The sequence below is a fragment of the Emys orbicularis genome, chromosome 3, assembly GCF_028017835.1.
Source record: "Emys orbicularis isolate rEmyOrb1 chromosome 3, rEmyOrb1.hap1, whole genome shotgun sequence".
Classification (NCBI taxonomy): domain Eukaryota; kingdom Metazoa; phylum Chordata; order Testudines; family Emydidae; genus Emys; species Emys orbicularis.
The window spans coordinates 111,166,400-111,193,571 of NC_088685.1; the positions used below are offsets into that span (position 1 = coordinate 111,166,400).

General features: G+C 43.2%; 1 protein-coding gene across 6 annotated transcripts in view; it reads left to right on the top strand.

Moving 5' to 3' along the window:
* The window catches only part of AIG1 (androgen induced 1), a 193,019-nt gene that overhangs the window by 75,615 nt on the left and 90,232 nt on the right, over positions 1–27,172 (top strand). Inside the window, exon 4 of one of the 6 annotated variants that reach the window (XM_065400698.1) lies at positions 24,631–24,709. The exons of 3 other annotated variants lie outside the window; for them this stretch is intronic. In XM_065400698.1, the coding sequence (XP_065256770.1) occupies positions 24,631–24,639 (9 nt within the window). In that variant the 3' untranslated portion in view covers positions 24,640–24,709. Of the gene's footprint in view, positions 1–8,143; positions 8,208–16,535; positions 16,769–24,630; positions 24,710–27,172 lie in introns of those variants that run through there. 2 more of the 6 variants (XM_065400697.1, XM_065400700.1) reach the window with 2 other exon arrangements.

Consider the following 27,172-nt stretch of genomic DNA (forward strand, 5'->3'; position numbering starts at 1 on the left):
GCCACCCCTAAATAACTCAGGTTGAGTATATAGTTGTGTAAACCACAAGCTACATTTTCATTTTATACTGAGCAGATTATCTGAGAACAATGTGATTACATCAAGCAATACCTGTTTATAAATCGCTAACCAAGTGGGCTTATTTCCTCTATTTATCAAATGTTTTGTAATTTTAGCAGACTGCACGACTGAACACAGCCTTGCTAGTTTGTTTAAATTAGTTCTAAAACTGAATCCCTTCATCAGACAAGTTGTTATTCAAGTCTTTGCTGTAGGTCCTTCGCTCTGGATATACTTTCTATTTTTTCTCTTACATCACCAAAGATGCATATTGTTTTAAAAGTGCTTCAACCTCATGACTCTCACTATGTCATTGCTCAGTTCTGTGAGCCCACTTTGTAATAACTCGCTTTCAGACTTGATCTCCAGTAATCTTAAGTATTGTTAATTACAAAATAAGCTTTAGTTATTTTAAACTGTTGTATTGTGTCATTGGTGCTGGGTAAAATTTGTGTCATATTGTGGCTACGTGTCAGCGGTGGATGAAGTGACACATATATATTGTATATTTCTAGGACTTGTCTTCATGGCATACATTCTTAGCTTGAGTTTTAACTCTAGGTTTGTCCCTAACTCAACTCCCATCCACACACACAAACATCTAGCTCAAGTTAACATCTAGTTAGGTCCTTTAAACTAGAGCTGGCTGGGATGGGAGGGGCAAAGCTTGAATGCTGCTGTAGCTTGAGCTAGTAATGCAGTGAGGATGCAGCAGTTCAAGTTACAACAAGTCATCAAATGCTAATCCAATCACTCTGCTGATCCAATTATGCCATGTAGCTCCACTGTTGTTTTGCAGTGTCCTTACTCTCCTTCCGCTCTAACTTGAGCTACTTCAGGTGAAGTAATTCAAGTGTTCTAACTCAAGCTCACTGTTGCAGTGAAAACAAACTCTTAGGTCTGGTCTACACTTTCAAATCAGACCAACCTAGTAATGTAACTGGACTGTGAAAAATGTCATGCCCTGTATGATGTAGTTAGGTCAACCTAACTCCCAGTATAGATGCAACTATGTCGATGGAAGAATTCTTACTACTGCCTCTTGGAGGGTTGTATTAACTACATTGACGGAAATACCACTTTCATTGCTGTAAGAAGCTTCTACACTGTGGCACTATAACAGTACAACTACCAGCTATGCTGCTGTAGCGTAGACATCCCTTAAACATTGAGTCTCATTCTGACAGGTTCTAAGGAGGTGTAAAATGTCCTCAACTCTCATTGGCTTCATTTAGAGCTGACGACACTCAGTGCCTTGCAGTTTGCACCTACCACATGTACAACACACGCTCTAATTATAATAATGCAGTACTTTACGCTTACACAGTAACATGTGAGCAGGCCTGCATATAGAATTTACCCAAGTTATCACATGGCTTGAACAAGAATCCTTGTTTATTTCTAACTGAGAACATCCAGATTCTTAAAATAATGTGTTTTTTATATATATAATATATATATATATATAACACACACACAAATATTTTCTAGGAATCTGGGATGTTTTCAGTTACGTGTGTGTGCGTGTGTATATAATTTGTGGCAAGGAAGATAACACAGAGTAGTAAAATTTATTACTGAAGTGTTTAATGGGTTCAAAGATCAGAAATGATGAGCTATCTCAATATGAAAATACAGAGGCGAGAATCTTGTGGGAAATATGGGCTGCCTTTACAGTGCTGGAAAGTTGATTATTGTATGGAGCATGTGCCAGTGTAGTTTTTAATGTGATATTTTCCCTTTTTATGCTGCTTATTCTTTGATGATGTTTACTGAAAACAAAAGGATTACTAGAAAGACCTCTTAGCTCCCTTTGGTTTAAGTGAAAGCATACATGCCAAAAAGGGACATGTAGGAGACATGGAAATGAATTATGGAGCGGAGCACGTCCAAATGATACATTTCCAGCCTCTCTTACAGATTCTCTCTCCTCTTCATTATTGTCAGCTCAAATTAAAGATTCATACAATTGAAGAGCGGGATGGATCCAGTGCTGTGATGTGTCCTGTTATTACTTTTTGTAACAAACACATCTTACGGATCTAGTGAATCTGGAGAAGCAGAGGACTAATGCCAGAAGAAAGCACTGATACTCAATTTTCTTTTTGATTCAAGAATGATTCAGGCCAATGCAGAAATAGGGAAGCCACATGAAAGATGCTTTGGATCAAAGCTCATAGTGTCCTGGCCTATATAGATCAGGTAAAAGTTATTTACAAACCTACAGTTCCTTAGTCACTCCATCAGGAGCTCAGAATCAAGCCAGTTGCTCAATGAGCCTCTCTGAGGAACAACTAAGGAGATGACCCATATTGTCTCTAACTAGCATGCTGCACCCAGTCCCTTTGCAGATAGGCTCTAGTAGAAGACTGTGGACTAAAGTACATTTAACAATTCATACTGCTTCTTGTACAAGGACACCCCATTTATGGGCCATTTAATTCAATACCCCCATAGCTGCTAACATCTGACAAGCTTGCTGGAAGTGAATTGTAATGTAGTCTCTCTGCTCGATTCATATCTAAATCCATGGTAAGCATCTCAAGGATCCTTCAGTTTAATTGAGCTCTCTTTTTATATATAGCTATAAAAACCATCAGAGGCTGATTATAAAAATTCAGAAATGGGATCTTTAATTAATGTTTCAGAGTGTAGACACTTGCCTATGACATTAATTGAAAGCTTTACTGATAGAAAGCACAGAAAGTATACAATTTACTAATGAACCCTGTTTCACGCAGAATAAATATCCATTACTTGAACAGCTGTCTAAATGATGGAATACCAAATAAGTAGACATCACTTGTGGGCCCAGGACATTTAACTAGAACACTGAAAATACCTTTCCTGGCTTTGAACACTTCTTGCATGTTCATGCTGTGGTTATGCTACATCTTCTGCTATCTCTCTTCATTATCTGACAGTCCCACAACTGGAACATGAATACAGTGGTATCAATTATCCCCACACACTGGGAAGAAAAACAGCAATAACATAAAAACTTATCTTGGTTTTCTGTTACTTACGTGGAGTGCTTGGAAACTGGATGTATGTCAGAACTTGTTTCAGCATAGCATCCAGAAACTGAGAGGCACCTGGATAAAAAATGCTGGATTATGAGAGTGACATCCCCTGATATTCTGAAAAAAGACCCTTTACCTAATACAAAAAAGCACAAGCCATTTTCTGTAAAGTAGGATCTGTGCCTTAACAATGCTATGCACCTGCCAAGTGAGATTACTCATTGTAGTGTAGGTCTGAGATAGTGCTCCTTGCCAGACATATGTGTTGGGTGCTCCTGATTATCAGTCATTTCCAGTTGGTGCATTTGTGGTCTATAGGAAACACACACAGCCTCCTCCAAGACTTACAAACGAAACTACAGTATAACGATGACAGGTCTCTGTGACAGAATGCACCCCTGTATTCACTCCCTCCTAGGAATGTAAAATGTTAACCAGTTAACCGGTAAATATTAGGCTTACTAGTTAACTGACATTAACCATTAACCCCCTGCTGAGCTGGCTGGACCCCGGCCCTGCTGGACAGACGCCGGCTGTGACACGCCGGATCTCAGCCACACTGGCTGTACCCCGGACCTCAGCTGCGCCACACCAGACCCCAGCCGCGCTGGCTGGCCAGCCGGCCGAACCCAGCACAACGGCCAGCCAACTGGCCCCAAAAGCAACCCCAGCCCCTCTCCCTTTAATTGGTTAACCGTTTAAACAATAGACAAGCTGATGCCTCTAGCCAGGTGTCACCAAAGTTGATGGTCAATCACCTATCAAGTGGCCATCCTTTGGCAAGGAAGGGGGGCAGGAACAAGCAGATCTGCATCTTAGCAAAACAACAGCATGGAACCTCTTTCGGTAACAACCCCCTTGTCTCCATTGTTACAGTGGGAATGAACTTTATCTAGGGGTAACCCTCAGGAAAATGCATTTCACAGGGTGACTGAACTATAAAAGCGAGGGGCAAGAACACACCAAGTTCTCTCTCCCTATCCATCTCTCTCTCTTTCACCTAAGGCGACAAAAGAAACACCTGTTGGATTTTGGAAGCAGATCCTGACCTGGGAATTTGGTCAGCAATGTTACTGAGAACATGTGGTAAGGGACTTCACTTTGAACCAAGTCTAGTTAGTTATGTTTTAGTACTAGGAAGCTTTTTATCTTTATTTCTCTTGTAACCATTTCTGACTTTAATGCCTTATACTAGTACTCACTTAGCACCTATCTCCTTGTAGTTAAATAAACTAGTTTTATTCTTTAATCAAAACTAATCCAGTGTTTTGGTGCAACTGGGCTGTGGGGTAACTTCATTTAAAGTAGCAGACTGTTGAATATTGATCCCCTTAGAGGGACAACGGACCTAAAATCTCTGAACTGTCCAGGACACTGCAGAACACACATTTTGGGAAAATTTGGGATTGGGACTTGGGTCACCTTGCAAGTGATAACCAAGGCTGGTGAAAGCTAGAGTATGACTGGAGTATGCTGGCAGACAACAGCTATACACAGACACTCAAGGTCTGACCTGCATGCTGTTTGTGAGAAGCCCAGGTTGGAAGCTACAGCAGCAAAGCATTGTGAGGCAACCCAGGTTGCAGGGCAAGGGTGACACACTGCCTCACTGGTCTGGCTTGCACCCTGGAATGTCATAATCTCTCATAAAATGCACTTGATTACTTAATGTCAGTTGAATGTTCCTAGATCTGATCCCCACTGAAAAGAAGTATTATTACAAGTTAAAAGTTTGTATTAAGTTAAACTCCCCATGTCAGATCATTTTTGTGCAAGCCACCTATCACTACCCACATGGGAACTTAACTCATTCTGGCAGGAAATAGGGATGAAGGCAAGAAATGTGAACACCAAGGGAAAGAAAGGAAGGGAGAAGCAAAGAGGATAGAATGAGAGAGATGTCAGGGAGGGACGGCCGACTATGATGGAAAGACAGGCAGGGGAGGTGCATCTGGTCAGGGGAACAGGGACAGATCACAAAACAAAAAGCAGATGTTGCTCCAGCTTGTGACAAAAAATAAATAAATGAAAGACGAGGAGAGGGAATGAAAATGGGAGCAGAAAACAGTAGACAACAGGAAGAGAGAGAGACAAAATGGTGAAAGAGGAACTGAGAGAGGGGAGAGAATTATAAAAGAAAAAAGGAAAGAAGAGGAAAAGGAAAATATGTTTCATTCATATGTCTGTCTTTGCATTGCATGCCCTCTGGGAAACATCCCACAGTTCTGTTAATTACAGGGATGGGGGAGGAAGTTGATGGTGTAATGATGCTGCTAGTGAGACTTGAGCCAACTTGCTGCTGTTACTGTTGGACATGTAAATATATTAACAGGGCAGGTGTATTTAATATTTGCATGGTGACAAGACAGTTTTTTCCCCTGAATCTCAAGTCCTGGTAACATTTATCTTCATGTTAATACAAGATCTGTGTCTGCATAAACCATATCTGTGTGGTATCGGTAGACTGGTGTCAGTATCTCTGTGTATCCGTTTCTTTTTGTCTGTATCTTTAACTATCAGTGTGATACATTATCTCAGCTCCCTGGCTAACCCTCAGAATATCATGTCGTCTTCTTAAAAGAAGCCAGTTTAGAGTAAGACCTATTTGTGCATATTGGCTGCAACACATGGTTTGTGCTGCATATTAAAATAGTCAAATAAGCTGCTTGCTAGAGGTCACTATTATGATGGAAAGTGACTCACTTTGTGACACCAGAGATAAGGAAGTCTAGCTCCAGAATTTGTAACCTTCCTGCTTTAATATTGGTTTAGCGTTCAGATGTATGTTGTTGAGTTTGCCGTTTTTTAAAACATTGAAAGCCATGTTTTCCGAAAATTGCACATGCCGACATTTTCACAAGCATGATCATACACACAAGTGACCAGTGAAAAGCCACAGGATTGGGCAAGCAGAAAGATGGTTTAGAAACTCCCTCCCTCTTTGGGTTATATGCTGAGCACAGCTTGTCTGGAACCAGGGATTTGGCCCTAAAATTTGGTTGCAATTTTTAAAACCAGTACTACCACAGGACAGGATAGAAACTGGTTTACAATCTAATAGTGCACTTCCATAATTCTGATAATACATGGTCAAATGCAGAAGGCTTGGGAATGTTGATTTTAATTTTTTTAATGTTTATTTAAAACACAATTTACTGTGTTTTAAATAAACTGACTACATGATCTTTTGTGACCATGTGCAATTCTTTTGTAATGATTAAACTCTATAGCAGTTTTCCGTAACAGGTGCATTTTTGTGATGCTAGTTCACATTTTATCTTGTTGTGATTCTCAGGAAATAAATATAAAATACTATATAAAGGTAAAATGATTATACCATTCTGTATGTACATATGGATAAGGATCTGTTCTCCCTCCTCGGCTAAAATAACAAACTTATTCTCTGTGTCCTCTGACATCAGAGATTTCTAGGACCCTTTTATATTCACATTTCAAGTATTCCTCTTTTTCCAGAGAACATAAGCAGACAATAGGATCCAAATTGAAAATGATACATTATTATGATTAATAATAGCTTATATTCAGATAGTGCCTTTCATCCACAAGAGGAACAATACAGTATATTGCAATGGAAAATTTAAATGTAGTTTTTCTTGGGTTGGAGAGGAAATGGCATGTACTGTGTGTAATGTACAACAGCCTGTTTTAATGAGTTTGTAAAATAATTGGAGAAGAAGTGATTATTTGAGAGTTTAACAGCCGATAGAGAAAATAGTCTAAAAACACCCCAGAAACAAATCACTTTGGATGTAATCATTACAAAAAAGCTTATATTTTTACCAGTTCATACAAGAACAGGGAACGGTAGAAATATCCTTATAGAAAAGTAGTGCATGTTGTATACATTCAGTTAATAGTATTTCAGGTATACTTTTGTATAGCTAGAGGACAAAATGCTTTTATAGTAACTTTTTTGCACTCTTAGCAAAATGCAGTGTTGTGTATGCTAGAGCTCATCAGCTGACACCCATTAGCATGTAATCAGGTAAGAATAAATGTATACATGCTATAAAAGTATAGTTGTGCTATATTGTACTCACTGTATTGAACCCTGCTTAGTAAGCTAAAACCTGACTGCTAGTATTTACACATGTGGCAAATATGACAAAATCAGCCCACAAATATTTTGCAGCATTCCATGGTATCTCATTTATTTGTTTAATTTGCTGCTATAGCAACTAGATTCCACCCCCTTAGGGTTGTGGTGGGGTGTTGTGTTTTTTTTTTTTTTTTTTTCCCCACAGACCTATGATCTACTTGGTTTAAGTTTGGCAGACAGTATTTCCTTCAATTGAAGACATATGCACCAACTCAGTGACCAGATTTTTACCTATTTATCATTGCTGGAGTGAGCCATTATTTCACACGGAAGCAATATCAGAAATCATTTTCTGCCGTTGTCTTTGTAATAATCACTTTTTAAAAGTTCCCTTTTTTGCCTTTTTAGTTTTCTAATTACTCTCTTTTCATGTACTTGAAAACAGGCAGCATTTCTGCAGAAAAACTCTCTAGCCAAATGATTAATACATGGAATTAGTGCCACAGCAGTAATGCTGCATACCTGCTGATCTGCAGAAATCAAGGATTTGGGAGTGACCTTGAGACTTAGTCTTGCCTACGGTGACTGTGAGCATCAGCTGTGACCTGTCTTTGGTCCAGGGGCTCCATTTGCCCCCCATAACCCAATCCCACCCTGTAAGATATAAGTAATAACTTCCATTTGCATTTCTAATGTCCTATAGTGGGGGGGATAGGCACGAGGGAGAGGAAGGTGCCAACACCACCTTCTGAACAGTTCAAAAAGTGGTATTAGGAATGGCTTTGGCAGATGCTGTGTGCCTGTCTTTTAGAATGACCATCTTAGCCCCCTGATGCAATGAAATGAGTGAGGAAATAAGAAAAATGGCAAAAGGCAGACCAGAAGCTGATACCTTATCCTATTCTTGTTACAACTACTACTTATTATATCACTTGTATACGATATTTTTGTTCAGAACAAATGATGCAATGAGTTTAATTAATATTATTTAAATCCACAGAGCTAGCAGCCCAGCTAGCGTGAGGGAGCAAGGATACAGCCTGACTAGAGAAGGGAGAAGAATTGAATGCTGGTGGTGCAAAATCTCTTTCAAATCCATCCCCTCCAACAGAACAAAGGCTCCCTGCAAGACTCCTTTCTGCAGGGAAGGAAGCAAATGCCCATACCCATGTACAGCATAGCACAACTGTCTGGGAGCATTATTGTGTTCTTTTATTTTCACTCTGCTCCCAAGTCTGAAAAAGCATGATGTAGCTATTAAAGGACAGGACTGAGCTCCAGGAGGCCTGGGATCTATTCTTGACTCTGCCACTGAATTACTGGGTGATCTTGGAAAAGTCTTATTGGGCTGGAACCTGCTAGGTGCTGAGCGCCCTGAACTCCCATTGGAGTCAGTGGGAATTGAGAATGCTCAGCATTTTGCAGGATCAAACCCTTAAACATTTTTTGCCTTAACTTGCCTGCCTGTGAAATGGAGATAATAATACTGTCAGACCCACATAACAGGGGTGCTGTGAGTCTTAATTAATGTCTGTAACACCCTCAGATGAAACCTAAGATAAAAGTCAAAAGTATTGCTATTTTTGTAATGTGTGTCAAATATTGGTCACTGATTGTGGCAGGATATCAGAACTGATGAACTAATGGTGTGATCCAGTCTCCTGTAGGGTATACATGACCTATGTTTAAAATGATAAAATTATCCATGGATTTTATACTAAGCTTAGCATTGCCAGTATCTCATTAAATGCTTCAGATTGACCTGGTCCATGGGCACTATGGCAGCAAGCTAGACTGAGTGCAGAATGGGAGTTCTTCTTTGGGTGATTGCTCATTTCGATTCCAATTAGGTGTGTGCGCGCTGTGTGCACTATCGTCGGAAAGTTTTTCCCCTAGCAGCACCCGTCAGATCGACTGTGGAGCCCCCTGGAGTGGCACCTTCATGGCGCTCAATATATGACCCTGCCAACCCGGCGCCGCCTCAGTTCCTTCTTACCACCAGTGATGGTTGTTGGAACCACCGTGACTTGCTTAGCAAGCTCTCCTTGTTTTCCCTAGTTTTCAGTTTAGTTTTGTTTACAGTTATTCCTAGCCTCGTTAAGTTTACTTTTAGTGTTTTCGGTTGTTATAGCAGATAGCTGTTGGGAGTGGGGGAGGGTGTGTCTTCCCCTTCACCCCGACTGCGTTCCTTGTTGAGACTCGGGGTATGCCAAAGTCCCAAGGATTCGAACCCTGCAAGTCCTGCAACAAGCCCATGCCAATGGGCGACCCCCACGACGCTTGCTTAAAGTGTCTGGGGGAAGCACACCAAGCGGACAAGTGGAGCATTTGTAAAGGGTTTTTCCCCAGAACAAAAAAGGAGTGAGACTTTCACTTCAAGCAGTTCCTTATGGAGGCAGCACTTAGACCGCAACCTACATCAGCACAGCAAGACCCGGCATCAAGCTCATCGGTGCGCAGCACCCCAGCGGCAGTGGTAGAAGTGGCACCGCGGAAGGATTCAGGGAGAGACCTGTGGTGACACCAAAACCGGCAGGATCGACCTGGCACCAGTCCCATTCCCCAACGCAGAAGTGGCGGAAGCAGAGGAGGAGTGGATCTCCGACTCCGAGACCCACCCCTTTGGAGCCGGCCGATGGGGCGCATCCCAGAGAGGAGCACCCAGGGCCAAAGACTTTGGAGCCAGCAACGTCGACTTTGGCCCTGCAAGGGGGACCGTCGAGTCCGGTGCCGTTGGACTTCCCGAACCAGGTCATTGAGGAGGTGGAATTGCCATCCACCCTGAACACCTTTGAGACCACGAGGGACCTCATTGCCATGACAGCACCGCAGTCCCCGGTCCTTCGAGCCAAGCCTCCGGTACCACAACGTGTGGCAATGTCTTGAGACAAACCAGCGATGCTTCATCCCTCAGCACTGCCGGTGGAGTCCCAGCACCACTCACACTCGCGGCACTAGTCACACTTGTGGCACCAGTTAGACTCGCGACACCGCGCCAGGTCGCAATGCCAATCATCACAGCGATCCCCATCGTGTAGCAGGTCCCGCTCCCAGCACTGATTATCCCGGCACCGGTCAGCGTCCCCGCATAGGCCCCAATCTCAGCACAGCTCCCCAGTCCAGCTCTGCTCGGCACTGCCCTGGCCATCGCGGTCCTGCTCCCTGTCTTTGGACTCCGAGACGGAGTCTAGATACTCAGAGCAGGGCTGGCACCAGTCAGGCTGTGGAAGGCCTAAGGTGGGGGAAGGACCATGGCCTGCGCAGTGGCAGAGACCAGCGCAGTGCCCATTTTGGACCCCGTGGGTGTACCACCAGGTCCAGGGCGCCCAATCCAAAGGTTCCCGTTTGGCAGCATCTGAACCACAGGTACCAGAAGCATCAGCTAGTTGCCCCACCCCTAGGGGTGCCGAGGAGGTACCGGTCGCACTACCTCCCCAGGAACCAACCCCAGCTCCTGAGCCTGATCCAGGTGTGGATGGCCCCAACAGAGAGGCGGGACAGGAGGCCCCTGGAGACCAAGAGTGTCAGGAGGACTCTGTTCCCCCATTAGCCTCATAATCCTCCTCCCTGGATGAGGCAGTTGCAGGCACCTCCATCTCTGGACCACCCCCCATAGACAGCCGTGCCCACCAGGACCTCCTTCACAGGGTGGCGTGAAATGCAGGCCGAGGAGGTGATAGAATCAGAGGACCCGATGGTCGACATCCTGGCCCCAGAAGGCCCATCGTGGGTGGCTCTATCCCTCATCAAGACTATACATGTCAATGCTAAGACCATTTGGCAGACCCCGGCCTCCATCCCTCCCATCGCGAAGGGTGTGGAAAGGAAGTATTTCGTACCATCTAAGGGGTACGAATACTTCTTCACACACCCGCAGCCTTGCTCATTGGTGGTGGCTGCAATAAATGAAAAGGAGAGGCAGGGATAACAAGCCCCAGTGCCTAAGTCCAAGGACGCCAAGCGCCTAGATTTATTTGGGCACAAAGTGTATTCCACGCGGGGGTTACAACTCAGGATCGCCAACCAGCAGGCAATTCTGAGTAGATACAGCTTCAACTTCTGGAACTCGATGCTCAAGTTTAAGAAGATGGTGCCAACTGAGTCCAGCGAGGAGTTTGGAGCAATAGTGGAGGAGGGCAAGATGGTGGCACGGACCTCTTTACAGGCCTCACTGGGTGCTGTGGACTCAGCGTCGCGCACCTTGTCCTCCGGTATCGCCATGATCGCCAAGGTTCAACAGACCATGCAGGACCTGCCTTTTGATGGAGCAGACTGACTCTCGGCTGCATAGGCTAAAAGACTCAAGGGCTACCATGAAATCCTTGGGTATGCACACCCCGGCAACCCAACGTAAACATGTCAAGCCTCAGCAGCAGTGTTCCTATTCTTCTTGGCCAAGGCAGGACTTTTATAGGAGAATGGGCAGGAATGGCAGATGCAAGTCTTCCCCCCCCCCCCCCCCCCCGTGCCCGGTTCAAAGCAGGCCTTTTGAAGGTTCGCCCGAGGATGGCGAACCAGCCACAATTCCAGATTCTTGAATCATCTGTCCCACTTCTACCGTGCTTGGTCCCAAATAACTTCAGACCACTGGGTTCTCCATATGGTAGAAGTAGGATATTCTCTCCAATTCTGCTCCTACCCTCCCTCCCTCCCTCCCCCCTTCCCCGTTCCTCTTCAGGGACCCTTCTCACAAGCAACTCCTTATCCAGGAGGTGTGGGCGCTCCTCGCAATGGGAGCGGTGGAGGAGGTACCTCAGGGGCAAGGGATTCTATTCCCGCTATTTCCTAATCCCCAAAGATAAAGGGGGTCTCAGACCCATTCTAGACCTGCAAGAACTCAACAAGTTCAGGGTAAAGTTGAAGTTCCGTATGGTATCCCTCCTCTGGATCCAGGAGACTGGTACGCCCTCGACATGAAAGACATGTACTTTCACATAGCTGTTTGGCCTGCACACAGATGATTCCTACGGTTTGTGGTCGACCACAAACATTAGAAATTACAGTCCTTCCATTTGGCCTCTCAACAGCCCACCGAGTGTTCACCAAGTGCATGTTGGTCGTAGCCGCTTTTCTCCTCTGAAGGCAGGTGCAGGTATACCCCAACCTCGACGACTGGCTGCTCAGGGGCTGCACCGGGGGCAGGTGGAGTCTCAAGTCCAATTGGTCAGATCCACATTTGGGAGACTGGGTCTCCTCCTCTACTGGAACAATTCAACCTTGTTACCGATCCAAAGAATAGAGTTCATCGGGGTGGTGTTGGACTCGTTCAGGCAAGAGCGTTTTTCCCAGAGTCCCAATTCCAAGCCATTATGGACATCATTCAGGGCCTCAGGCAATACCCGACCACCACAGCAAGGGGATGCCTGAGTCTCCTCGGCCATATGGCAGCCTGCACTTACATGACTCAGCATGCCAGACTGAGGCTCAGGCCTCTACAGGCATGGCTCGCTTCGGCCTATCGCCTGGGATGCGACAGCCTGAATTCAGTGGTCACAGTGTCAGGGCAGGTGCTTGAGTCCCTTCAGTGGTGGCTCAACCCTCAGTCAGTGTGTGAAGGAGTCCCCTTCAACAGTCCTCAGCCCTCCTTGTCCCTGGTAACAGACGTGTCAGCTATGGGATAGGGAGCACATTTGGGAGACTTCCAAATGCAGGGCCTTTGGTTGCAGGACTAACTTGCCCTCCATATCAATATCAAGTTGCTGAGGGCAGTGCAATTAGCATGCCAGACCTTTCAGGCCTGACTACGAGGTTAGTGCGTAGCAGTTCTGATGGACAACACCACGACCATGTTTTACATCAACAAGCAGGGTGGAGCCCGGTCCTCTCCCCTATGTCGGGAAACCCTCCAGCTGTGGGAGTTCTGCATAGCCACTCCATTCACCGGGAAGTGTCCTATCTACTAGGAGTTCAGAATGCACTGGCGGACCACCTCAGCAGGTCCTTCCGCAATCATGAATGGTCCATCTGGCTGGATGTCATACACTCCATCTTCCAGAGGTGGGGATTTCCCCAGGTCGATCTGTTCGCCACCCAGAGCAACAGAAAGTGCCCAATGTTCTGCTCCTTCCAGAAACACAGCCCAGGCTCAAACACAGACGCATTCCTGCTACCCCAGGGAAGCCGCCTGCTCTACGCCGTCCCCGTTACCTCTTGTGCACAAGGTCCTGCTCAAGGTCTGCAGGGACGGGGCAGAGATAATTCTGGTGGCACCAGCGTGGCCTCAACAACATTGATACACCACACTCCTGGAGCTGTCAGCGGTTGCCCTGATCACTTTGCCTCCCCTCCCCGACCTGATCACTCAGGACCACGGTCGCCTTCATCACCCCGACCTGCAGTCCCTCCACCTCACAGCATGGTAGCTTCATGGCTGAACCTCATGGAGCTTCTGTGCTCAGAACAGGTAACGGAGGTCCTTCTTGGCAGCAGGAAGCCTTCCACTAGAGCCACATATGTGGCAAAGTGGAAAAGATTTACTTGTTGGTGTGACCAGCGTTGTACACCCCCTGTTCAGTCACCTGTATCTCTCATCTTAGAGTACCTTCTGCACCTGAAACAGCAAGGCCTGGCAGCGTCCTCCATAAAGGTACATCTCACTGCTATCTCGGCTTTCCACCCAGGAGCATCTGGACACTCCGTCTTCGCCAACCCTATGGTTGGTTGGTTCCTCAAGGGTCTGGAACAGCTATATCCCCAGATCAGACAGCCTGTTCCCGTGTGGATCTTAACCTGGTCCTCTCCAGGTTAATGGGGGCCCCATTTGAACCGCTTGTAACTTGCTCCCTTCTCTATCTGTCGTGGAAGGTAGCCTTTCTGGTCACCATTACATCCGCAAGGAGGGTGTCTGAGTTAAAGGCCCTTACCTCAGACACACCTTATACGGTTTCCCACAGGGATAAGGTGCAACTCAGACCTCACCCGGCCTTTCTTCCTAAGGTTGTGTCACACTTCCACACTACTCAGGACATTTTCCTGCCTGTTTTTTATTGTAAGTCTCATGCCAGTAGCCGTGAGCAGAGGCTGCACTCTGGATGTTCGGCGAGCACTAGCCTTCAACATCGAGCACACCAAGCCGTTTAGGAAGTTGAACCAGTTGTTCATAGCGGTGGTAGACCGGATGAAAGGACTTCTGGTCTCATCTCAAAGAATAGCCTCCTGGATCACGTCATGCATCCATACGTGCTACGAGCTGGCCAAAATACCAGCCCCAGCTCTTACAGCACACTCCACAAGGGCACAGGCCTCATCAGCAGTGATCCTGGCCCAGGTCTCGATACAAGAAATCTGCAGGGCAGCAACTTGGTCCTTGGTACATACGTTCACCTCTCATTACGCCATCATCAGGCATGCCAGAGATGATGCAGCTTCCGGCAGAGCGGTGCTCCAATCGGAGAGTCCATAACTCCGACCCCACCATCTAGGTAAGGCTTGGGAGTCACCTAATTGGAATCTATATGAACAATCACTCGAAGAAAAAAGTTACTCACCTTCTTGTAACTGTTGTTCTTAGACATGGGTTGCTCATGTCCATTGCAAACCCACCCACCTTCACCTCTGTCAGAGTAACCGGCAAGAAGGAACTGAGGTGGTGCCGGGTCGGCTGGGTCATATATTGAACACAATGAAGGCGTCACTCCAGGGGGCTCCACACCTGACCCAATGGGGGCTGCTAGGGGAAAAACTTTCAGATGACTGTGCACCCAGAAGAACAACCGTTATGAGAAGATGAGTAACCATTTTTTCTCCCTTATCTGAGGTGGACTAAAATGCAAATTACATCCTTAACTTCACTTCCTAGGAAAATATTTAATCTGTTTAGTAGGACTTTGAGAGTTTTATTTTATTATCTTGAACTTTACCAGTTTTTCATAAACCCCGTATGCAGAGTTCCAATCTGCTGAGTCACAGCCAGACATGTTTTTGTGGCTTCTTCTGCAAATACAGTGTGCCGGGTAGAAAAGTGTTATGAACTATTTATGGGAAGGGTGAAATATGGATCTCCATAAAACTAGTTAGACAAGAAACAGATATTTTTAAGCCACTTTATAAAATTAAGAACGGGAAAATGACATACTTTTCTGCAAGCCATTTTCTTTTATTTAAACGTAATACTGAGAATTTTCTTTAATACAAAGATTTATTGAGATTTCCATTAGCAAACATGGATAATTCATGTTGGCTGAAAATCTTTTTAAAAACATATATGTACAAATGCGTATTTATGTGTGTATTCTTTAATCAGAAAATAAGGTTGAGAACATTTCAGTAGATGTAAGGCAGAGGACCTGCAGATGAAGCAGAAGAGGAGAAAGAGATGGAGGAAGAAATGGGTGTGTCAGAAGTTAAGAGAAAAGGTGATAAAGGTGCAAGTTGCTTACAGTACAAGACAGAAAGGAATCAATGAGGAGGAAACCAAATATTGAAATAAAGAAGTAATGATGGTAGTCAGCTGGGAAGAGCCACAGAACATGGAACTGATAATCATATGTCCTGTACATTGCTGAGGAGAAAGCTCAAAAGGGAAGTGAGAAATGTTTAAAGTACAGTGTATATTGAAATTTTGCCCTCTACTTTATTCCAGGGCATCATGTATAATTTTGGTTTTATTTGATTTCCTGTGAAGTGTATCATGCAGGGTCATCCTTTGCAGAGGTGTTTGTTTTTTTCTTCCGACTCTCCCTGCCTATGCAAAGCTTAAAGAAGCATAACTATGTTTTCCCTATGGTCTAGCAGTCTTCATTTTGTGTTACCTGCCTCCCTGAATTCACAATCACTAATTTCCTCAGAGCTCTTGAGTCTTTTTATTTGGTCTCTGCTCTCTGTCTGCCTCTAGTGTGCCCCAGAAAGCACATGGTAGCAGCACTGTGATGGAATGCACCCCTGTATTCACACCCTACATACGATTGTAATAATTTTCATACCAAATATGCCTTGTGAGGTATCATTTGAAAACTAATAACTTTCTGGTCAATAATATCATGGTGAAATGTATTTAGCAATATATGTAAAGTTATAAATTGCCCCTGAATGATGTTGGTGGCACATGTTCAAACCCACATAGCCCCACTTAGGCAGAACTGGTCAAGCAGGTCTTAAAGGAATGTGGGTTTACCTCAGTTTACATATAAGTTGTAAACAGGGTCCTCAGACAGTGAGGGAGGGAAGACAGGAGACAAGAAAAATCTGCATTTTTGCAAACAGACGTGAGAAGAAACAGCATGGAACCGCTTTCGCTACTAGACACCATGTTGCCTCCTTTACTGTTTGAATAAACTTGGCTTTGAGGGGTAACCTAGAAGAAAATGCATCTCAAAAGGGGACTGGACTATGAGAGTGAGGGGGCAAAAACACCTCAAGTTATCTCTTCCTAACCATCTCTTTTTTCATCTAAGAAAACAAAGAGAAACAGCCGTTGGACTTTGGGAGTAGATCCTGGCCTGAGAGTTTGGTCAGCAGTGGTACTGGGAACGTGTGGTAAGGGACTTCAGCTTGAACCAGGTCCAGCTTGTTAAGTTTAGAAAGTATTCGATCTTTATTTTTCTTGTAACCATTTCTGATTTTAATGCCTCATTACTTGTACTGACTTAAAATCTCTCTCTTTGTGAGTAAATAAATGTGTTTTATTCTTTAATCAAAATTAATCCAGTGTTGTGAATTGTTTGGGTAACACTATTTAAGGTAGCCGACAGTTGTATATTGATCCCCTTAGAGATGGACCTAATATATCTGGACTATCCAGGAGAGGGCTGGACAGTGCAAAACACACATTTGGGGGGGGGGTGAATCCAGGATGGGGGGTGTTTTGAGGTCACCCTGCAAGTACTGACCAAGACTGCTGGAAGCCAGAGAGTGGCTGGTGTTTGCTGACAGGCTGCTGGGGTCAGAGCTGCTGGACCAGGGCTGTAGCTATACCCAGACACTCAGGGTGTGACCTGCATGCTGCTTGGCTATTTGTGAGGAGCCCGTGTTGGGAGCTACAGCAGCAAAGCATTGTGAGGCACCCCAAGTTGCAGGGCAAGTGGTGACACAGCCCCTCACAGGTCTGGATTGCATTCCAGAATGTCATAAGCACCCAAAACTTTCTAAGGTCATGCATCAGTTTTTAAAACAGTATTATTATTACTATTGATTAATTTATATTAGAGTAGCAGCCAGAAGCTCCAGCTTAAATCAGAGCCCAATTGTGCTGGGTACTGTACGTACACTCTGATACACTCTGCTTCAAAGACCTTACAATCTAAATGGACAGACCAGATTAAGGGTGGGAGAAAGGAAGCATTATTATCCCTGTTTTACAGATGGGGAACTGAGGCACAGAGGTGCCTTGCTCTGCGTAAGGTGGCACAGGGAGTTTGTGGCAGAGCTGGATCTTTCTTCCTCTCCAAAGCAGGCATGGAACACAAACTCATACAGGATAGAGAGTCATATGTGAATCAAATTCAGAGAGATTTTGGCAATTCTGTTGGGAGGACAAAGAGACAGTCTCGGGGGCGGGGGGGAGATGCAATCTTGTGGAGGGAGATGTGGGGGCAGTTGCTCCAGGTTCTTCCTCACCCTGCTTACAGTTGGCATTTTTCATTATCTTCGTTTTAGTGGTGTTACTGGAATCTGGTTCAAGGTGCACTGGCTCACCTTGCAAGCTGTTCTCGGGTTCCTAACATAGCCCACTAGATGCTCTTTCAACTTGTTTAGCAGCTACTTCCAAAATATCCCAAATGCACAATTTTGTACATTTTTTTTTACCCAGGGTAAATTCCCCAGGGATGCGCCCTCCTCTATGATTATTTGGGCTATGGGAGGAGAAAATCTGACTCATAAACAGAAAGGTGATGTAAGAAGAAACAGTTTGGAAATGCAAACAGTGTCAAAGGGGAAAGTGCTGCCTCTTCCTCTTCCCAGCTGCCTTCAGACTTCCTTTGAAGTAATACTTTTGGTGACCAGGACTCTTAGTTGGGGCACCAAGTAGAAGGGGCAGATATTATGATCAGTTACAGAAACACTAGCATTTTGGTTGCACATTTTTAAAGGGACTGAGAATTGTATTCAAGAGACTCTTCAAGAGGCTTTGTGGAAGTCCAGTTACAGATACTTTAGTTTGGGACATCAGAAAAGGAAATATAATTTAAATAACTTAAAAGAGGTAGCTTGGGTGAAACATGTTACTCACACACAAGTTATGTAACTGATGGCCATGGAGGGGTTATATTTTCATTACTTCTCAGTATTAATTTGAACGTTGGAAGAAGGATGTGCCTGTTTAGAAGACAAAAAATAATGCAATCTGATACAGACGCCTGCATTTACTTCCTTGAGATGAGAAATTACTGTTTGCTAGCTCTTTTTTTCAAATCTGATCTCTGCAGCTTAATTGGCAATAATACAAATGTTAACAGCTGTATAAGAGATGTTATTGAGTCCACAACAGTAGCCATGGTTACCTGCATACTTTCATTGCTTTATTAATGTGTAATTCATTTTTTTCTGGAAATACCATTACCATGTAACCTAATACAATACAGCCTCTTAGCGGGTATTACTGTGAAAAGAAGAGCATCTCTCAGTAAACCTGAAAGCTGTTTATATCAAACTGGATTATATACAGAACATACCACCTATATATTATAGATCCCGTAAACGCTGTATCATAACAGAGGGAAAAGAGAATCCTACAAGTTTCAAGTTACATTACTCTAGAACGTTTCACAATAAAAGGATAGACTACTTAATATCTTTTGGCATTAAAAAAAAAAGTCTCTGATTTACGCTGGTGGGTGTAGCTGATCTTGTGGTCAGAATGCCCTTTCTCTCTGCTTCCTGCATCCAGGTAGTGTTCTGAAAAATTGCACTACTGGTGAATCTCAATGAAAATAATTAGCCAGATCTAGTTCCCTGCTCAGTCCTTTTACTGCCAGTCTGGTGGCACAAACTGGAGGGAGAACTGACTTAAATAGATAGCTGGGGACTCTGCTGATTTGGGAAATCCCAGGATAGGATCACCAGTTCCTGCCCCACCTCAGCCCAACACAGGGGTCCGCTGGGGTTTGGGGTATGTGACTGGAATGCAGTCCTGGGCCAACAGATTGGAATCTATGGAGCAGTTACTGCCAACATCCTTAAAGTTACTCTAATTTGTGCTAGGGGACAAACTCTCTCCCATCTGCCCCCACCCAGAGGGATGGAAAGGTGGCATAAAGTTACGTAAGCCCTCTGCTCCTTGGCCTCTCACCCTCCGCCCCACCCCAGTATGCTGAGCATAGGTGAGGTGCACCCGATTTTTTTCCAGATTAATGGAAAGCAAATAATTCACTGCACCAGATTTTCCAACTCCACACTAGTTTAGCTAATAAAGAGAATAATAAATAATATTTCCACTTCAGAATATCTCAGAGTGCTTTGCAAATATTAATGCATTCAACTTTACAAGAACGCTGAAGTCCATATACTCAGGATTTAGGTTTGTTTGTTTGTTTGTTTGTTTGTTTTAGTGGGATGGAGTGAAATTCATCCTGAATGCATAACCACTGTAAATCAATTTAAAATAACAAAGAAATAGCACACAAAGAGCGTGGATGGGTGTTTTGTTTCTACGGGATTGTTTGATCTGACTTCTTTCAATACAAGGTTTCTTTATACTGTTTCTACACTGTTCCATAGCATGACATAGCACACTTTGCATGTCTAACAGCATTTAATTGAACGTGTATATAAACTGCATTTTAAAATACTGTTACTTGACATTTGTGTGTTTACAATGAAATCAGGGTATTGATAGGTTGCTGCATTGGCTTGAAATAAAGACCAAATATTGCAATATTTAAATATGACATTGAAAAATTACTAGTATTGCCCGATAAAACCATGTTGAAAAGAATGATAAAGCTTTGATGAGCCAGACCCATTTTCAGTGCATCTCCGAGGACAAGGAGTAAAATGGCATTAAGATTAAAAGTTCCATAGCAAAGCCGGCTGTTGCCAGAGTCTGGCTTCTGTTGCTGCTTCAGTGCTGCCACGTTGGAACTATTTATAGACATTAGCCCATATCTCTCCATGTGCACAGACATCCTACTCTCTCAGAAGTTGTGTTTCTAAAAAAGTGACGTCTGTTTTATTTTCCGGTCCTTCACAGGGTCGTTTGTTCTGTACCATGCAAAGGGGGTGAAACTTGACACATCAAAAATCTACACCCTGTACATTCTCTTGCTTTGTATTTTTCTATTGTTTATGTAAAATGAACTCCTTAATTTCTGTTTGTGTACTCTCCATATGCAAGACATCGAGCTTAATTTAGCCCTGGGATATGCTGGCTTCAACCAGTTTGAGCTTAGGGCTGCTGTCAGCAGAAAATCTGGCGGGAGGAGATGATCGGGAGGGGTGGTGCCAAGAGCCTGCAAACCCCACTTCTCCGAGGAGCCAGCAGCATAGCCTCTGACTAGGGAAGAGGCATGGCCAGGAGACCTAAAGGATGTATTGATTTATCAAATCTCCCAGTGAGTCTCTGGCCAGGAGGCTCCCATGGAACATTAGTCAGAATTGAAACCTGCCCTCCCTGCAGTTACAAGTATTCGGACCCAGAAGCACAGCTGCTCCTGATTTTTCACCTGCTGTGCCAGCAGAATTGAGACAATAGCCGATGATTTCCCAACTAAAATACCAGTTACAGATTTCACTCTTCACAATGGACAAGAGTGTTGTTTGAAACCCATGCCTCTGAGGGAATGTATTGGTAGTACTCCTGCCGGAGGGCTATGGTTTGGGGAGGAATGGAGAAGCTACAGAGTTTTGTGTAATCTGTTAACTAATTTCTCATTCGGAATGATAGGTCTGTTCTAAAATGTATCATGTCAGCACCTTGATTTTTCATTTAACTTGAGATAAAAATTGTAGGAGTTTTTTCAATTTCTGTTAAATTTAGAACCTCAGGGAAGTTGGAGTTGTTTCATTTGTGGGTATGAATGAGACAGTCATTTTTAATCAATTATATCCAATTATAAGTGATGAGGGTATTTCCCTCTCCCCTCCCACCCCATTTTCTGACTTCTCACAACTATAAACATGCCTCATTTCCTTTCACACATAGCTGCTGTGGTTTTTACTGATCAATTAACTTTGGCATTAAAAATTAGCAGAATGAAATAGACTAAAGAGGAAAATAAGAGCATAGTAGCTGTACCTGATTTCTGTGGGTGCAGAAATTAAAACTCACTATAGAAATATGCTTAACAAGAATAAGAAAAATTGAAAGACTTATAACACATATGTTAACAGGTAAACTAGTGATTGGAAAAATGGACCAAGTGGGATGAAGTGATTGAAAACAAATCATTGATATACCTTATACAAGAGTATGGATTTTTACTGAATACTGTAACTAGTATTGTCTAAGTTCAACAGTGTTCCCCTATCGTGTATATCTGAAACCCTCCCTTGTTCAAGATATTTGTATTGTGTACAAATCTATTTACCTTTAATTTAAAAATAGTAGTAATTAAAGAGCCTATTAGTGTAGTTACAAAGGCCTGATCCTGCAGCCTAATTCACGGTACTGTGACTTTAGTGGGATTCCCTCTGAATGCAATGCATCTGTGTATGTGGATCAACTTGCAAGACTGGGACAGTTTGATTCTAAACATGATTTCTCAATTTCTGTAAAATAAGAAATATCCTTACTACCAATATAGTAGGAATTTGGACAGGGAGAAGGGTGTGTGTCGCTGGAAGAACTCTTGCTTTGGTTTTGTTACAGTGGACTAGAATTTGGACTGTCCGCTTGTGACAGTCCAAAAAATATGAAGATGGTTCCCTACACCTCAGAAATCCCCCTGGCATCTTCTGAATTATGCTTTAAAAAAAAAAGACTGACGTGCAAAACTGTCTAATAATTTTCCATTTGCATTCTCTCCAAAACAGTACTACAGCTTTTCTCAATAAAAAATTAAACTTATTTTCTGAGGAATCACAGAAGGTTTCCCTCTGGTTGTAAAAGAAAGTTTTGATTGGGGCTCTGTGTAGGTGTGGGTTTATACTAGCAATAAAAACGTCTTTTAATCACCTTCATCCTTCCTGGACCCAAATACAGGATATGATGTACAGTAGGCCAAAGACAAAATATGAGGACAGCAAGAAAAATAATTTTGAGATGTGGGATCAGATTCCTTAGCATAAATAACATTTTCTCTAACCTTCATTTCATACTTTCACACTACTGATGACAATAATTTTAATTATAGTACTGGGAGAACACCAGGTAAATGTCTGGAGTGGATTTTTCCTTATAATGAGGTGTCTCTTCCTAACTTACATTGGCATGGACGATATTAAGGAACAAAGCAGAACATATTTGTTGACCCTTTCTACTGAGCTGACGGTTGACGCTTGGCAGTGAATCCTGCTTACCAAATCTCAGGCCTGGTTTGGGCAGGCTTTGAACTGGCTATAGTATTTCAGTCTAATGAATAAAACTATGGTCCCAACTCTGGGTGGTACTGAGCGTCCTCAATTCATGTTGAAAAGCACTTTACAGAATTGGGCCTAAAAAGGAGAAGGGCAGGACATAGGGAAACTAACTGGGAACTCTGTTGGCAGTCTCAGCAGAGAGGCCAAGAATTAAATTGTTGGAAAAACTGACGGGTAGATCTTCAGTTGCTGTAAATTGTCAGAGCTCCGTTGACTGCAGTGGAGCTATGACTGTTTACACCACCTGAGGCCTAGAGGTGATCCCTCCAGTGTATGGTTGAGACAGATTGTATACTAGCACTGCTCACGTTGTTATTATTCTGTGGATACTTCACTCCCCCTGGGCTATTAATCGGGCACTTTTCACCAGTCCTAATATGACTTTCAGAAGGGAAACATTTACCATTTTAAAACTGTCTCGGTTATTTCATTTCATTTTCTTCCTGTTGTTTCCTTTTTCAGATTACAAACCTTTCCCTTCCTGTATTCTTCTAAGAACTTGAATATTCATCAAAAGATAGTTCTACGAAGAGTTTTTGTATCAGATTTGCCCTGAGATGAACCTAGATTTGGGCCTTGCGCTGGAAGGAACAATATTAGTGTTTTAGTTTTATTATCCAAGCCTTGGTTATTTATCTTCCACGTCAGCATCTCAAAAACATGTACCCAACCTCCATTCCCTCCTCCCCCTCTCTGTTTTTCTGGCTGCTGCTTTCTTGTAGTTGCAAGAAAAAAAATAATTCTCCTCCTCCTGGAATATTTCTTTCCCTGAAGATTTGAGGCAACACATTTATTTTCTGCTAATGGAATTCTTTCCATGGCAGCAAATTATGACTTTGCAAAAACAGAGATTGTTGTAAACTGTCAGTATCCAAGTGAAGTTGCAGCCATACAGAGTCGAGTTTGAGTTTGGGCTCCCACTGTTACCAGCTCACGTGCATGTACACATACTCAACCACTTTTAAATAGAACAGTTGTAGAATAGATGGCATAGTTAGATTATTTTTAGTTTTTGACCTTTTCAGATATGAACTACAACACATTAAAACATAATGAGGTGGCACTATTATTTATTTCATAGGACAGGTCCAAGGTGAAATATCAACATGAGGAGGGAGGAAGAATAAAGACTGATACGCTATCATTTTTAGTAACAAATGGCCAGTTCCTTTTGGTAACTCTAATTTTACATGAGTCTGATAGGGCATACCTACTGCACACTCAGAATATGTGGGAAAGGGTTAGCAGTGACAGATGGGAAAAGGGTAAGGACCAACCCAGATAAATTATCAGATATGATGACTGGAGAGAGAGATTCCTGCTGGGAGTCACATAAGAGAAAGATGCAAAGAGAAGGCCCCTGGGTTGGGAGCCTGAGTGCAATAAAATCCGTCTCCTTCCTGCTATTATCATAGCAGGGGCAATTGCTGAACCTGCTTGGAACAACTAACCAAGGGTTGTGATAGAGTTGCCATCTCTGGAAAATTTTAAATCAAGATGGGAGGTTTTTCTAAAAGCTATGCTCTAGTCCAGACAGGAATTAAACCAGGGAAGTCCTATGGCCTGTGTTATAGAGGAGGTCAGACTAGATGATCACAGTGGTCCCTTCTGATATTATTTATGAATGTCTGAACCTCGCTGATGAGAAGTGCTGGGAGGGAATTGGTGAGCTTATCTCCTGGCTACCCAGGGAGAGCTGGGATGACCCGGTTAGATCTGAGTCAGGGACTGTATTAACTGTTGTTAGCACATGAAGAAAGCCCACCTTAACCCTCCAGACTCAAAAACCCTCATTTACTGTGGGTCTGTGCTGGGCTTGAAAGAAGCAGGAGCTTTATTTTGTGTTGGTCCACAATAAAGTCTTGGAAGGCATTTTGAATGCTGATCCAGCTGCTTCCTTCTTTATTAAGTTTTGGGAACCTATGGGCTCCGTAAGAGAGACTAGCTGTTTGGGCTGCAGCTGGAATCTTGCTACAAGCAAAGCACTCAATGAGTAACTTTTATATACATCCCTTCTACCTTTTTCTTTTTCAGACATGTTGAGAGGTGAATTGGGTGATGATATACAGGATCCACTTCATATTCCTTAAATCCATTGACTTATCTGGGTGCCTGGCTAGCTAAACTTAGCCTCCTGGTTTAGAAGTCATGTTGGAGTACTGTTAACAGTCTAGCTACAAGTTCAAAGCAAATGAATATGGAACCGACATAGTCAAACAGCCTAACCTTCCTAAGAAACAGCAAACCCACAGAAAATTACACTTGAAAGATATTTTTCATTGAAGTGCTTGCGGGGGTATTCTTGACACGTTCCAATGTGCTCCTCAAGCATCCTTGTGTTCCTCAAGGACAGTCCTGCCACCTTTTTCATGACCCATGATAAACCCCTGTGAATAAAGATTATTGGAAAGTCTCCACTGGGCAATGCCTATGCTGTTTCTTTAGATGTGATACTGCCCATAAAACAGCAATGAGAGTAGCCTGCTTTTCTGAGTATCATCAATGCATGCTGAAAACACAAGGGGACTTTTTTAAACTCCAGAGGGTTCAAGATGACGGTAAAGCTCAAAATTAAGAGGAATATTTTCAACCTGAACATTTGAATTTGGCAATCGGTGTGCCATTTTAATCGTATTAGTCTAGTTAGCTAGCTATACTTTATCTACAGTATCTGAAATAAAGATTTGTTAACTGATTTGTTCCCCTCCTACGTATTCTCTTTCTGTTACTTTTGCTGAATGTTGTGCTGCTTTCAAGGAATTTTCCTCCCCAAAGCCAGTTACACCGAGTACAGTGCCACCAGGAATCCTTTCTCTATTGTATGTCCAAGGGCACCAGGGTACAGCTTATTCATCATTCCATCACATCCATCTTCCAGTGACTGAACTTTGTCAATGCATTGAGCAGAAGCATTTTAAAACAAGAAAGCCAGTGTGATCAAAGCCAAATAGGCACATATGTATTTTCTATTTAAAGACAAAAGGCAAAATGTTATGACTGTTTTCATTTTCATACTTTGCTATAGTAAGGTAAAAAGCCATGTGAGGTATGTTATAAGATTGACCATAAGTATTCATCTCATCTGCCACATGTATTAGTAGAGTATTCCTGTACCTAGGCTCCCATACCTGGTGGAAAGCCTAGATAAACCCAGGGTATATAATGCAGGTATTAGTACATGCTAGGTATCTTTCTTTTAGACCCTGGTCCTGTTCTCCATTAATCTTATTAGCATCACCAGCCCCAAGCATTTAAAAAAATGAGTTGGGTCCCAAACATCATGACACAGTTAAAAATAATAATTTGTAGAGATTCTTTTTATTTGCCTCTTGGTGTCATAGTCTATTGGGTTCATTTTTTTCAAGCTATTCTCCACAACCATGAGGGCTAGAAATTTATTGTGTTTTTTGTTCGTTATTATACCTAGAGCTTAACCAGACCTGTAAATGTCAGTGTCCTATACTGGAATAAGTACCAGTGAACAGAGTACTTTTTTTCCAGTCTTTTGCATTCAGTACATTATTATGTATGATTTATTGTTTGTGCTACTGTAGTTGTGGAACCAGAACCCTGTTGTGCTAGGCGCAGTAGAAACACAGAGCAGAAAGACAGTCCCTGCTCCAAAGAGCTTACAGTCTAAGCCTAAGACAAGAGACAACAGATGGATACAGATAGATGGGGGAATACAAGGAAACTATGAGACACCTTTGGTCAGCATGACAGACAGTGGTCTTGGCACACAAGCAGCCTTGCCATTGTCAAGTTTACTGTAGGTCTCGTGGAGAAGGGGAGTTTGAAGGTAAATAATGAAAGAGTTTAGTGGTGTTTACAGCGAGCTCCTCCAAGCATGTGCTGCAGCCTGGGAAAAAGCACAGAGGTGTTTGAAAATTCAGCAAGTGGCAGATGGGGGCTGACACCACAGTTTTATGTGCTACTGTAGAACTAGAGATACTAGAGATGGAATAGACTTACTGCTTATTTAGTCCCTTTCCTGCTAAGGATGGGATTGTTCCTTGTAGTCTAGTCCTAATAGAACTCCCTGACAGGAATTTTTTTCCTGGCACTTAGCTTAAATTTATCATTTCCAAATTTCAGCCAGTTTTCCTTATCTGTACTCATCTATGGTCCTAAATTTCTCTATGTTCCTGCTTTTGACACCCTTCCAAAAAAATTTTAAAAACTGCTTAGCCAAGCTGTATCTATTTTGTTTCTTTAGTCCTTCCTCCTAGTTTAATTTCTTCAGTGCACTGATTCTATGGACTAATTGTCCCAAGTGAAGTGAATATGTGAGTTATGCTTTTTGTAGTTTTGCTCAACTATTTTCACATATTGTGAACTCAGTCCTATGACATGAGTTGTGCTTGGAAAGCATACTTCCCTAGGGAGTGGGGTCTGCCTTTTTGCTCAAGTTACTTGCATTGTGCTGTTCTGGGCGTGCTGAGCAACTTCGAGTTGTTTTAAGATGAATTTACTCAGGTCTATATACTAGATAAGGCAGATTAGAAGGTTAAAGAAGTAATAGCACCAGTGCCCCTCGCTTGCCCTTTCTTGCCATGTCTGATGCATTGTCACTGAC